The sequence below is a fragment of the Ovis aries genome, chromosome 18 (genome assembly GCF_016772045.2).
Source record: "Ovis aries strain OAR_USU_Benz2616 breed Rambouillet chromosome 18, ARS-UI_Ramb_v3.0, whole genome shotgun sequence".
NCBI lineage: Eukaryota > Metazoa > Chordata > Mammalia > Artiodactyla > Bovidae > Ovis > Ovis aries.
The window spans coordinates 3,240,457-3,254,475 of record NC_056071.1 but is presented as its reverse complement, the minus strand read 5'-3'; the positions used below and the strand labels follow the sequence as shown (position 1 = coordinate 3,254,475).

Sequence of the window (14,019 nt, the reverse complement as noted above, 5' to 3'; positions counted from 1 at the left end):
AACACTAAAATGGGTGGTGAGAGGAGAGACAGCAGAACTGAAATCCTTTGGTTCTGCAAGTCCTCTGAGAAAGCTTGTCAAGGACATTTAACCTCTGTTCTATCGGTGTTAACCATGAATGTAAAATATCTGTGCAAGTGGGGAGGAGAGTGTGTATATTGGCTTGTGATTCACTGTAGATGTGGGTCCCAGAGTCCCCCTTTCCCAGCAAGGACAGGGAGCACTGTTGTACTTTGGCCAAAGAGCTGGCATTTCAGTTAAGTGTTGGTGGCAATAGGAGATGTCTACTTGACCAGCCAAGAGCAGTGTTTACACCACAGCCTCTCCAGTGGTCTGTGGAGAAATCTGTGTTTGTGCAGGTTGACAAACTCTTCATGACATGAAGAGTTTGCATCTGCCCTTATACTTTTTAATTGTTGGGATTTTAACAATTGAAGTGCTGACACCAAAGTACATCTCATAGGCTTGATATAATTGATAAAGTAAGAACATTTTGACCGGCTAAAAGCCGTTCTTCCCAGAAGTAGTTTCTAGACAGTGTCCAAAGATGGCAGGTGTTCCATTATAGATTTTAAACTTGCTGAGATGATGCTTCCCTTACAAAGTACACAATTATTCCTTGATTTTTCATACATTTGACTGCTAAACATATCTTTAGGGATATATCAGTTACACAGGAGTACCTACTAAACTGTACCATATTCCACAATGGGCAAAATACCACTGCTGTTACTGCAGGTGTAGCATTAAAAGATTTATTTTCTCCCTTTACATATTATATTTCCAACTTGTCACATATATGATATATATACATGGATACAATTTCTGTGTGTGTATATTTCGGTGATCATATATATCATAAATATGTACATATGACATATTTCTATACCATACTTGCCCTTCTTTGAAAAAAAGAAGTAGGCTTTTAAAAGTTGAATATATTTTGTAATTTAAAGCAGGTGAGGTATCAAGAAAATAGACGAGTGAATGCAGGTTTCAGGCTGGCTGGATCTCAGTGCCACACATGGCTTCAGGAGCATTGTACGTGACCAGCATCCTTACTCTTCCAAGCCTTGGTTTGCTCATCTTCAAAATGGGAAGAAGAAGAATACCTCTACAACGTGGTCATTGTGAGATGGAATGCATGAGTACTCAAGTGCTGAGTCCGGACGTGGGCACAAAGCAAACTCTCAGCCAACCATATGTAAAGTGCACATGCTATGACTGGAAAAAAAAAAAAAAAGGATCTACTGGAGAGAAATCTTCACCCAATATTTCTTATTGACTTCACCACTGTTTCTTAGAAAGAGGAGTGGAATTCTCAGCTTTCAGATGGAAGTGGAACTGGTTGTTGGTTAAAGTCACTTTTCAGGACAAATAAAAGTGATAAGAAAAAATATGAAATGTCCATGCCTGTGTGCACGTGCACACAAGCTTGCGTGTCAGGGATTATGCAACTAGAACTTGAATGCTACGGGGGCTTCCCTGCCTTTGGTCCACCTTCATTAACTAGACTTGAGTTCTCAGTTCTGTAGACTATGAAATCCCCTCCTATGGCTTCGGCAAAGTCCCTGGGGTACAAAATTTGGTCATTTCACTCCAAAAGTCCAATCTCCAAACCTGTTCTGAGTTTAGTCAATGTGGTTGATGGTGCGGAGGCTCTGGCCTGCTCTGCCCTTCTTGATCCCTCTTCTCCCCTCTTTCTTTTTTTCTTGCCTTTCTGTCTCAATGGAGTAAAGACCTCTTTCTTCCACTGTGTCGTGAATAGGCTCTCATGACTTAACTTTCCACCACAAGAGGGTTTTCTGTGTGTATTTCTTCCAGAGGAAGAAGAGTAGCACATAGATGTTTATACCTTATTCCCCAAGTCTGTAGGAACAGGACTCCATATGATAGTCAGTATGACACCAGAGGAAGACAGGACAGCAGCTGTGCTGAGGATACTCACCAATTCTACTAGCTTCATGATTCCCATTTCCAGTGATTCCTGTGAAATACTCTACGTAAGTCACAATGCATGTGAGGCCCTACACAATTTGGATGTGTGTGTGTGCTTGTGTGTGTGCATGTGTTTTAATGATGATAATTGGGAACAAAAAAGGAAAAGAAACAAAAATGGTAATCTCGGTTATTGACTCATGAAGTGAATAGGTACTAAAACATGTAAGAAAGTTTTAAAATTTGAGCATTTCTAATAGAGATCTTTTTCTCCTCTTCATAAAAATTTGTAATTTTAACAGAACTCTATTCTTATTTTGCCTTATAGGCGTCTTGCATGGATGTCGGGTTGACAGCCTGCCATGAAACATGTCAGAATTTCAAAGTGTGAGGCTTGTTCTTCAGTTGGCTAGGAAGTCAGATGCTGTAGAAAAATATACCAAAGAGCTATTTGTTGACTTTGGATAGAATGTAATCCACTCTTTGGAATGATGATTGGAAGTGTTATGACATTTGGAAAGGACATGCTTTCACCATCGGTGTGGATCTTACAGCATATGTCTGCACGGCACTTGCATGCTATTTGTAGAGCAAAAAATAGCATTGACCCATCATTGCCAAATAGATTGGTATTTTCCCTCACTGTACTGCTCAGCCGTTGGAAATTAGAATTTTCCTCAACCTGCTGCTTAACCCAGTGCTAATAGAAGGACATGCTTTACTCTGTTCCTTTAGCACCTGCATTTAGGTTCAGTGAGACAACCCTAATATAATTGGCACATGCCTGGTGTCTGACAGGTGTTTTGCAACAGAACTTGCTCATGTTGCCTAAGTGGTAGAAGGTTTATTGTGAATGATGTTCACATGGAAGTCTGTCCAGAGAAAGCTCAATACTAGGCTTTGAGAAAGGTGCACCTTAAAATGTCTGGAAGTTCAGTGTAACTCTAGGGATCTCAGGAGAAGACTTTCTCACTTCTTCCTGCTCAAGATTCACCACTGAATGAGCACAGCCCAGGCTTCCATTTACACAGCTTCCCTATCAGCTCTGAGCTACTGTTCCCTGAGATGTGTTGTGCATGTCCCGCAACGCTATGTGCTGTGGCCCAGCCTCAGTGCTGCTGTCTGCTTATCATTGACTCTCTGCACTGTCTCCACCTCTCTTATGCTTTCTATGCCTGACTCTCCAGTTCAAAAACGGCATCACGAACCTCTAATTCATGAACCTGTAAATTCAGCTCTATTCTCATCTTTAATTCATCTCCATGAAAGGGAATTCCTTGAGCTCTGTTTTGCCTTTTGCCAAGCTGCATCCTAGACTCTTGGTCAACTCATTACTGGCTGTCCTTGAGTCAGGGACCCAGCCCAGTATGATAAGCTGGGACTGTGGTGCAGAAGGGCTGGGAATTCTAGAAAGAGAATAAAACATGGTAGCCTAATCATTGCATTTTCAACAGAGGCTTTGAGTAGGTTGGTTTCTCTAAAATGAGGCTTTTGGCAGAGTAGGAAATGAACTTAATGTTTCTGATCTTCATGTACAGTGGATTTACCCTTTACCCAGTAGAAGCTTAACTAACCTTAGGTCACAATATAAATCCTTTCTATGGTTGCAGCTGACCTCAAGGGATACTAACCCACTCAATTTTCATTCATAATCAATAATGTGGAAGCCAAATATTCTCTTTGAAAAGATAGATGATCTTGTGGTAAAAAGGCCTGGAGTATTATTAGCCCAACAGACAACTGTAATAAAATAGAAGCAAGTAGTTTGGCTCAGAGTTCCGACGTGTAGTTTGGCTCAGAGTTCCAAAGTGTAGCCTATGGACTGGGAGCTACATGAATATTTCACACTGAAAGCCAAAGAATTCAGTTTTAATCTAAATCAAGGGTGTTACCACCAGGTATATTTTCTCTGTGCAATAAAAGTGAGAGTGTCACTAGACAAGGAGACAGAATAAAAATTCAAGGTAAGTGCTTCCTAAGAAGCCCCTTTCTCTGCCCCTGATCATCCAAAGTTAACAAGATAAAATTTTATAATTACATATATGTTGCTTTTTTGGATAAAGCTGGCCTGCAGTATAATGAAAAGCTACTCATTTAGTGTATATCATGAAATATGTTTAATCAGGTATGCTTTGAGGAAAGGGGTCCTACCTCCTGGTTACTCAGTGTTTATCTAGAAGCAGTTTTCTGCTGTATTTCTCTTCCCATCTGTCCTTACTCTGTGTTTCAGAATCACGACGACCGCAGCATGCATGATGGACCTGAGAAGATACCCCTTGGATGAGCAGAACTGCACCCTGGAGATTGAAAGCTGTGTGTATCTGTATTGCTTTTTCATGCACTTTGTGTTTTAGGCCTTCTTATCTTTAATTGGCAAGGCATATATAATTTTTTATGACATAATTTTAAACTGTTTTAAAGATTAGAGGTTTAATCCTTCACTCTGCAAATTTTACTTTCATGATAGAGAGAGGGCAAGAGAGAGAGACAGAGACAGAGAGAGGCTCAGTATAAAGAGTTCTCCACTCTAATTTGACCAGGAGTCTGTCTGCTGTGCTGAAATAAAATAAGACAAATGCTCTCCATCTCGGTCTCTTCTGTGAGAAGAAAATGAACTCTGAGAGGCGGTGTCTCATAGTGTGCTTCCTCCTGCCCAAGTTGCTGTACTCCTGGGACCCTCTACAGTTGGAGTAAACCTCATTTCCCATTAGGAGCTCAGCTTTACAAGCCAGCTCTTTCTACATCTTGGCAATTTTCTTCCATTTGAAGAGTATTCAGATGCCTTCTTGATAATTCAGTGTTGAGCAGCGCTTCTCTTGTGAGGGGCAAGAGCTGCATCCACATAGTCTAAGAGGCAGGTGTCCTGCTCCCTGACCTGATCCCTGGCATATCCAGATGTGGCTGCTGCCACTGTGTCTTCTCCTGGCCCACTTTAGATCAGTTTATCAGCCTCAGGTGGATTTAGGTTGTCAGCGTTTGTATTGAGTTTGGGGGGATGGCAAATGACTAACTTTGCCATGTATTTATCGCATGTATGGTGAGAAGTGCTGGGAGCTGCCCTGCTGGCAGGCTGGTGTTTAGACCTCTCAGTAAGCCCCTTGCTTCCATACAACATGACGACCATGATTTCTGAGAGCTGTGCTTTTCGAAGGTGAAGGATGGATGCATGGGATATTTAGCATGCAGACTTCAGGGAAAGATGATGTTGAAGGGCTGATAGTTGAAGGGCCACTTTAGGAAGTTAAGTAGCTTCTGTGTGGTCAGAGGACACAACTCCAAGGAGTTGAAAGTTTCAGGAAGGAAAATTTGGATGTAAGTGAGAGAGCAGCTCCTGTTTCAACTGAGAACCATTATGAGTGGCCTTGGAGACTGTAGATTCTGTTACGACAATCTTTAATTGAAGTGGAGGATGGGCAGGAAGGTCCTTTTTAAAGCAATTGAACAGAAGAGGGATTCTCCCAATTTTCTGGTGACCTTACTACACATATGTTATTAAAGTCAAGATGCAAATATATGGAAGAGTGGGCCACTTGAAGATTTGGATGTACCCTCAGAGGGCGTGTAAGCTCTGCACACAGCATGCTGGTCTGAACCACAGCCTGTGTGTGCAGGGAAGGGGGCATGCGCTTACAAGACACAGCGGTTCAGCTTTGTGGATTCTTGGGGTCCTTGTAAGGACTTTGGACTTGTTTTGCTGATTGCATTGGGAAACATTTGAGGGCTTTAAGCAGAAAAGTGACTTGGTGAGATCTGTGCTTTATTGGTGATCGCCATGGCCACTGGGTGAGAATGGAGTACCATGCAGTCGGAGAGGAGGGTGGGGACAGAAGATGTGCCCCCCATAATCCTAGAGGGAAGACAGTAGATGGACCAGGGAGCTGGCAGGGACTGTGGGAGCAGTCATCCCCACAGCTTTGGTCTGTTTGTATAATGTTAGATATTTAGAGTTGGCCTCATATTAAATGTTCAAATAAAAAAGTTATTATATTCATAGGCTATTTTTCTACAGGTGTGATTTTTAATTGACTTTACCACTAAAGTTGACCCAATTCTTCAGAAGACTCCTGAGTGCTACAAATAACATCAGACACTGTTTTCCTATTCATTCATTCTCAAGAAGCATTGATTGATTACCGAGTGAGCGTGAGACCTGCCAAGAGCTGGTTTTGAAGCTATAATCTGGCTTATGACCATTCCTCTTTCTTCTGAGAGCACTGCTCAAATCTCTAAGGGCCAAGAGAGTCTCCGCAAAAGGCATTTCTAAGGCTGGCCAAACTCATGGCCAGGAACACCTCACGACACCATCCAAAATTGCCCGGCAGTTATGAAACACTGATTGGGCAAGTTCACCCTCAGTGTTCTAACTTTTTCATAGTTGTTGAGAGAGCTGCCTTTCCAGAATTCTTTAGAGTTTTTACTTTTTCTTCCAACCATCTTATTCAGTACTGTGAATATGTTTTTACTTCACATTTCTGTGCAAAGTCCAGGTCAGCCCCACAATTAGGCTTGCCAGGCAGAACTTTGGTCAGAGCGCTCAGCCTCTCCAGTCTCTCTGCTTTTCAACACCAGCCTGGTCTAAATCAGACAGCAAAGGTAACACAAGAATATCCAAAAGTTAGTTCTCCTAATGATAATGCATAGACAAGCACATCAACAAATTTCCTTCACACATGGGCAGGCTGTTACTTCCGTTTTACTAGTGACAGTTTCTTTAGACAAGATGATGCTTCATTTCTGCTCTGTCCCTGCTTCTGTCTCCTGGCAGATGGCTACACCACAGATGACATCGAGTTTTACTGGCGCGGGGGTGATAAGGCTGTGACCGGCGTGGAGAGGATTGAGCTCCCACAGTTCTCCATTGTGGAGCATCGTCTGGTCTCCAGGAATGTCGTCTTTGCCACAGGTGAGTCTTGTGTCCCCTCGCGCTCGCTGGAGGGATAGCGGCTGCCTGGGCCACATTGCTGTCATTGTGAAATACTCTGCTGCTGATTCACAGTGCTTGGTCCTCCAAAAAAGGACCATCGTCAGTCACATGTCATCATCTTCTGTACCCCTTTCACTGTATGTAGAGGGAATGGATAAGCTCTGATGGGTAGGAAGGAGCAGCTGACCAGGAGATGCTCTCTGTGCTTGTTGAGAAGGTGAAAGGCTGAGGTTGAATTTAGCCAACCATTGTTTGATAACATAAGCAGCTTTCTCTCTGGGCAGACAAGAGGCCACTGATAGCCTTGGAGACAGGAAGTAAGGGGAGGGAGGAAGACCTGAGGAGGCAAGTGCTGTGCTCGCCAAAGTAAGAGACCTTCTCCCCTCTTCCGGGCTGGCAGTCAGCCCCGCTTCCAGGAACATGAGCCGCTGCCTTTGGTGGTGCCTCTTGAGGCACAATCATCCGCTCCTGCTATCATCTGGGAAGCCGTCCCACCCTGGGTTTCATTGTCATCTTTGTTTCAGCTGTCTGAAGACTGAGAAGTCTGTGCTTGCTGAGGTTTTTTTTTAAATTTCCATTCATATCTTATAGTGGGTGGTGCTTTCTCAGTGTTCTTGGTAAAGGCTGGGTTGTAGCTGAGAAGATAAATGGAAGTACTCTGTAAACTAAAGGCCACAAACTCTGGGTGGAGGATTCTCAGTGAGGGCAGAGCTGGGACCTCCCATCTTAGCTTTTTCCTGACCATGCAGCTTAAACCACACCAAGTGGAAAGTGGTTAGCCCTGGTCCTGTACTGGCATTCATGTAGCCCATGGCCTGCACTCTGCCTGTGGCCTCTAGCCTGAATGCCCAGGACTCACAGCGGCCTGTCTCCCTTAACCTGGCCACCTTCTACTCACTCTTCGGCTTAATCAAGATGCTCTCCCTCTGTGAAGGCTTTGGCCTCTGCTCTGCCCACACACTGCCTCCCAGGCAGGCTTAGGTGACGGCTCTACACCCTGGCAGTGCTGTGCTAACCCTGTAGGAGGGGCCTGGCCTGGGCACAGCTGACCGCGCTCCTTGCCCCCTCCTCATGGGATGCCACGGACATGCAGCCAGTCCTCACGGGGCCAGCTTCCCTCCTCTCTACCTAGCCTCACAGACCAAGGAATGTGCAAGTAGACAGATGCCTGAATGTTTAAGATCTGTCTTCATGCACTGCTACCTTCTCCTGTTTCTCAAGGCGTCCTGCAAACATGCTTGCAGTCTCTAGAGAAGACACATGGAGGTCCTCACCTTGGATGGGTGGGAAGGCCAAAAGGCACTTGGGCTTATCATTGACTTGTTTCCACAACCAAGAAAATTGCCCTATGATGTGTTGCAGAAAATGATTTATTGCTTTTAAAACTGGGTTTCAAACTGTTCCATGCTCCAAGTGATGTGAGCAGCAGTCTGCTCAGAACTCAGGGGTAGTCTTGTCTCAGTGTAGGAGTCCTGCCCGTGCCTGCCTTTGTCAGAAGATTGCAGATAGGGCTGTTCAGGCACTGCTAAGAGGCCCTTTTATTGCATTTCCATGCAACCTCCTTAAAAGCCTGATGAGGCATCTGTGGAGGGTGGGTGCTTCCACGTGGAAGTGCAACCATGTAGAATGGCCTTCCTGAATCCTTTTGCTTGAAAGCACTTGGGGACACATTTTTCTAGGTGCAATCTGTCTTTCTTTTAAGTAGGTATATGGTGGAAGGTATCCTAAACATATCTGGAGATGATGCCCACTGCAGAAATGGGGGCACACACTTAAACTCGTGATGCTGAGAGTGAGCCTGCCCTCAGAACGTGGTGTTTAGTCCTCTTTTCTGTTCTTGATGACTTTCTGCATTCGCAGGCTGTCGCCGGGGGCTCACCTTCAGTTTATCAGTATCAGTGCTCTCATTCTTCAAAACGCCTGCATTTTAAAACTATTCTAATTTGCTTACTTATGTAGAAACATCATAGGCCACATTGTTACAAAACTATTCAAAATTAAATATTACACCAATTATTTCCTTTCCATAAGTCTTCTGAATTAATGAGATTTCGATTAGTCAACTGGATTGAAGGACTCTCAAGCCTGAAAGAGAATTCTCAGAAAACGGGTTAGGAAAGACCCAATGCTCTGGCTTCCCTTGTGGCTCAGATGGTAGAGAGTCCACCTGCATTGCAGGAGACTCAGGTTTAATCCTCAGGTCAGGAAGATCCTCTGGAAAAAGGAATGGCAACCCACTCCTGGAGAATCCCATGGACAGAGGAGCCTGGCAGGCTACAGTCCATGGGGTCACAGACAGTTTTGAATGCCCTGGAGTTTTCTAGAGACGCCCCTTCTCAGGGTCTTGAGGGCAAAATTCCAAACCTCACCCACCTCTCCCTCCTCCTGTCTCTTTCAGGACCTTGTAGACAGCTCCTTGCCATGGTTTCCCAAGGGGTACAGTCCTAATCCATCTCCTGCGTAACATGGGTTGCAGGCTGCAGGGCAGGAAAGACATGAATATTCACTGCAGAGAGTCATGAATAGTCACTCAACAACTGGCATAAACAAAGCATGGGGCTGAACCCTGGGTCAGAGAGGGAACAGGGCATGACTGGTCCAGTGGGACTGCTCACAGCCAGCAAGCATTTAGCAGTGTGCCCTGGATGACATCAGGTAGCCTCTTACGTAGAGGGGCATTTAGTGGGAATTAAGCCACAGTAAGAGAGCTCCTGTTCAAGAGACAGTATGTAAAAGGTTTAAAAACTCAGACCCTGGAGCCAGAATTGCCAGAGCTTAAGTACAGACTCTGGAACTTTCTAGCAAGGTAACCTGCAGCAGGTGATCTCTGAAGAAAAAATGAAGAGATATCGATGATATATATTTGGTAGAATTGTAGAGAATTACATGAGTTCGTATAAATAAAAAGCCTAGAATAGTGTCTGATCCATGGTGAACACTGATTGTTCTGTGCTGTGCTTAGTTGCTCAGTCGTGTCTGACTCTTTGCAATCCCACGGACTGCAGCCCCCTAGCCTCCTCTGTCCATGGGGAGTCTCCAGGTAAGAATACTGGAGTGGTTTGCCATACCCTCCTCCAGGGGATCTTCCCAACCCAGGGATCAAACCCAGGTCTCCTGTATTGCAGGTAGATTTTTTTACTGACTGATCTACCAGGGAATCCCTGTTTAGCTTTCATCAATTAAATTGTGTGGGTCCAGAAAATAGATACTCTAATGGTTGCCCAGAGCTTTAAATATTAGAAAATGTATGACATTGTTCTCCTGAATTATTGAAAATTATGTAACTGACTCCTAATTGTTATCTGAGGGTTTCTTGAGAATAGCACTTGTTTGGGGTTCATACCTGTACCCCTAATACATATTCCAGCATCTAGCCCACTCAATAGTTTGAAAACTGAATGGTTATAGAATTATAAGAGGACATTTCACGGTCATTACTAACTATGTAGTCATCCCTAATTAAATGAATCATTTCTGCAAAAGAGATACCTATATAAATTAATAGCATTATATATTCAAATATTTAATGTATTAAAATATAACTTTAGAAAGAAAAATCCCCATAAAACCTCAATGTACTTGGGGAGGAAATTAAGTATATCTCTGTCCAGAAGGAAGGAGCCTTGTTCCATGAGTGCATTTTTAAAGACAACAAAGAAATAACTGAGTTAGTTCATTTCAACAAATAATTATTCAGTTTCTACCATGATTCAGCATACTGGCTTTGGAAAAATAATATTTTGATCCTCTTATAACTCAAAGAAAATGAAGTAAGACTTTATTACTCATTCTGACGTCTATCTGAATCTTCAAAGATCTTAATGATCTGGATAAACACGATGGTGTGGGCACTCACCTAGAGCCAGACATCCTGAAGTGTGAAGTCAAGTGGGCCTTAGGAAGCATCACTATGAACAAAGCTACTGAAGGTGATGGAATTCCAGCTGAGCTATTTCAAATCCTAAAAGATGATGCTGTTAAAGTGTGGAACTCAACTTGCCAGCAAATTTGGAAAACTCAACAGTGGCCACAAGATGGAAAAGGTCAGTTTGCATTCCAATCCCAAAGAAGAACAATGTCAAAGAATGTTCAAACCACCACACAATTGCACTCATCTCACATGCTAGCAAAGTAATGCTTAAAATCCTTCAAGCTAGGCTTAAACAGTATGTCAATGTTGATTTCAGTGTGATTTCAGATGTTCAATTGGATTTAAAAAAAGCAGAGATCAAATTGCCAACATATATTGGATCATAGAAAAAGCTAAAGAATTCTAGAAAAACATCTACTTCTGCTCCATTGACTATGCTAAAGCCTTTGACTGTGTGGATCACAACAAACTGTGGAAGATTCTTAAATAAATAGAAATACTAGATCACCTTACCTGCCTCCTGTGAAACTGTTTGCAGGTCAAGAAGCAACAGTTAGAACTGGACATGGAACAACAGACTGGTTCCAAATTGGGAAAGAATACTTCAAGTCACCCTCTATATTGTCAACTTGCTTATTTAACTTCATGTGAAATACAGGGCTGGATGAAGCATAAGCTGGAATCAAGGAGTACTGGGAGAAATATTAATAATCTCAGATTAACACTACCCTTATGGCAGAAAGTGAAGAGGAATTAAAGAGCTTCTTGATGAGGGTGAAAGAAGAGAATGAAAAAGCTGGCTTGAAACTCAACATTCACAAAAGTAAGATCATGGCATCCAGTCCCATTACTTCATGGCAAATAGATGGGGAAAAATGGAAATAGTGACAGACTTTATTTTCTTGGGCTCAAAAATCACTTTGGATGGTGAATGCTGCCATGAAATTACAAAACACTTGCTCCATGGAATAAAAGCAATGACCAACCTAGACAGCGTATTAAAAAGCAGAGACATTACCTTGCTGCCAAAGTCTACCTAATCAAAACTATGGTTTTTCAGTAGTCATGTATGGATGTGAGAGTTGGACTATAAAGAAAGCTGAGTGCCAAAGAATTGATGCTTTTGAACTGTGGTGCTGGAGGAGATTCTTGAGAGTCTCTTGGACTGCAAGGATATCAAACCAGTCAATTTTAAAGGGAAACAGTCCTGAATATTCATGGGAAGGACTGATGTTAAAGTTGAAGCTCCAATCCTTTGGCCACCTGATGCGAAGAACTGACTCATTTGAAAAGACCCTGATGCTGGGAAAGATTGAAGGCAGGAGGAGAAGGGGATGACAGAGGATGAGATGGTTGGATGGCATCAGCGACTCAATGGGCATGAGTTTGAGCAAGCTCTGGGAGATAGTGAAGGACAGGGAAGCCTGGCGTGCTGCAGTCGATGCAGTTGTAAAGAGTCAGACAGAACTGAGTGACTAAATCACAACAACTGACTTCTAACCATAACAGTGGCATGTCCCAGGGAGACTGGTACATGGTAATTACATTAGCCCACATTAAAGCATAGGAAAACTGATGCTCAAGAATGTTAATGATTTTACCAAATTTATACAGTAAAGCTAGAAAGGACAGAAATTAATCCACAGGGTTCCTGACAATTAGGAAATTCTGAATCTTTTTGGCAAAGAGTTTAAAAGTTAGTATTTTTTAGTGTTATTTAAATGATTATTTTCCACACTTTTGTATATTAATGTTATAAGGTTTGTTATACAAGGTGTAGACAGTTGAGATGACAAACGATGTCTGTGGTGCCCATCTATAGCATCTATATCTTTCCTGCCTTACCTCCCAGTATTAAAGGGCTGTAATTTTTGATGAGCTGTGCTTTTGTGCAAGTCTCTAAAAATAGACTTTGGGAATGGAGGCCTCCAAATTCTTAATCCGGGGACCTAGAATTGATTCATCCAATGTCCAGAAATCCTCAGTGGCAAGAAGTGTGTCTCTGCCTTCTATATACCATGCATTTTGCTGGCAGATTAGTGGCCGTGAAACTTTTCTTTTTTTAATTTTTACTGAACTGTAGTGGATTTACAATAGTGTTAGTTTCTGGTGTACATCAAAGTGATTCAGTTTTATATATATATACATATATACTTTTTCATATTGTTTTCCATTATGGTTCACTATAGGATATTGAATATCATTCCTTATACAGTAGGACTATATGTATTATTGTTTATCTGTTAATCTCAAACTCAAACCTAATTAATCCTTCCCTTAGCCTCTTCCACTTTAGTAAGCATAAGTTTGTTTTCTATGTCTGTAAGTTTACTTCTGTTTGTAAATGAGTTCACTTGTATCATATTTTAGATTCCACATATAAGTGATAACATATGGTATTTATCTTTGTCTGACTTACTTCACTTGGTGTGATAATCTCTAGATCCATCTACGCTACTGCAAATGGCATTATTTCATTCATCTTTATGACTGACTCATATTTTACATATATATATATGTGTGTATGTGTATAAAATCTTTATCCATTCGTCTGTCGATGGACATTCCAGTTGCTTCCATGTCTTTACTGTGGTAAATAGTGCTCAGGACACACTGTTTCCCTGAATCCACTTCCCAGCTCCAGAACCTGTGATACCTTGCCTTTGCCTGCAGCACAGAATCCAGTGTCCTTTACCGTGGACCCCGTTCTAGCTGTAACCTCTTCCCTTTAGTTTAGCTCTTAAGCATTCCCAGCACAGAGCTTTCTTTTAGTTGCTGCACTCAGCTCTTTTTCTCTCCTCCACTCACTCCTGCATACTGCCTGAAGACTTTTGCCCTTGTTACAGCCCACATTTGATGCTTCTCTTCCTCTTTTTTCTATCCATATCAAGCACATTCACCAATGGACAGTTGAATGAGATAACAGAGTTTAGATTATTCTGTGACTACCTTCTTTAACTGAACATTATGCTTGTGAAGTCCATCTGTATCACTATGGTTCATTTACTTTCGTTGCCACGTGTGTGTGTGTGTGCTGTCACTTGAGTTGTGTTGGAGTCTTTGCAACCCTATGGACTGTAGCCCACCAGGCTCCTCTGTCCATGGAGATTCTCCAGACAAGAATATTGGAGTGGGAATGTTTCCTTCTGCCTTAAGAAGAATATTTTTAAAATATTTAGTTTTAAAATTTAAAAATTTTAAAATATTTTCTTTAGTGTAAGTCTCCTGGTCAGATATCTTCAAGTTTTTTTTTTTTAAACAATCTGTATATGACTTTATATCATGT

General features: G+C 42.3%; 1 protein-coding gene across 2 annotated transcripts in view; it reads left to right on the top strand.

Annotated features, from left to right (window-relative positions):
* The window catches only part of GABRB3 (gamma-aminobutyric acid type A receptor subunit beta3), a 288,530-nt gene that overhangs the window by 235,652 nt on the left and 38,859 nt on the right, over nt 1-14,019 (top strand). For both annotated transcript variants that reach the window (XM_042235017.2, XM_027956995.3), the window contains exons 5-6: nt 4,169-4,251; nt 6,704-6,841. In XM_042235017.2, the coding sequence (XP_042090951.1) occupies nt 4,169-4,251; nt 6,704-6,841 (221 nt within the window). The remainder of the gene's footprint in view (nt 1-4,168; nt 4,252-6,703; nt 6,842-14,019) is intronic.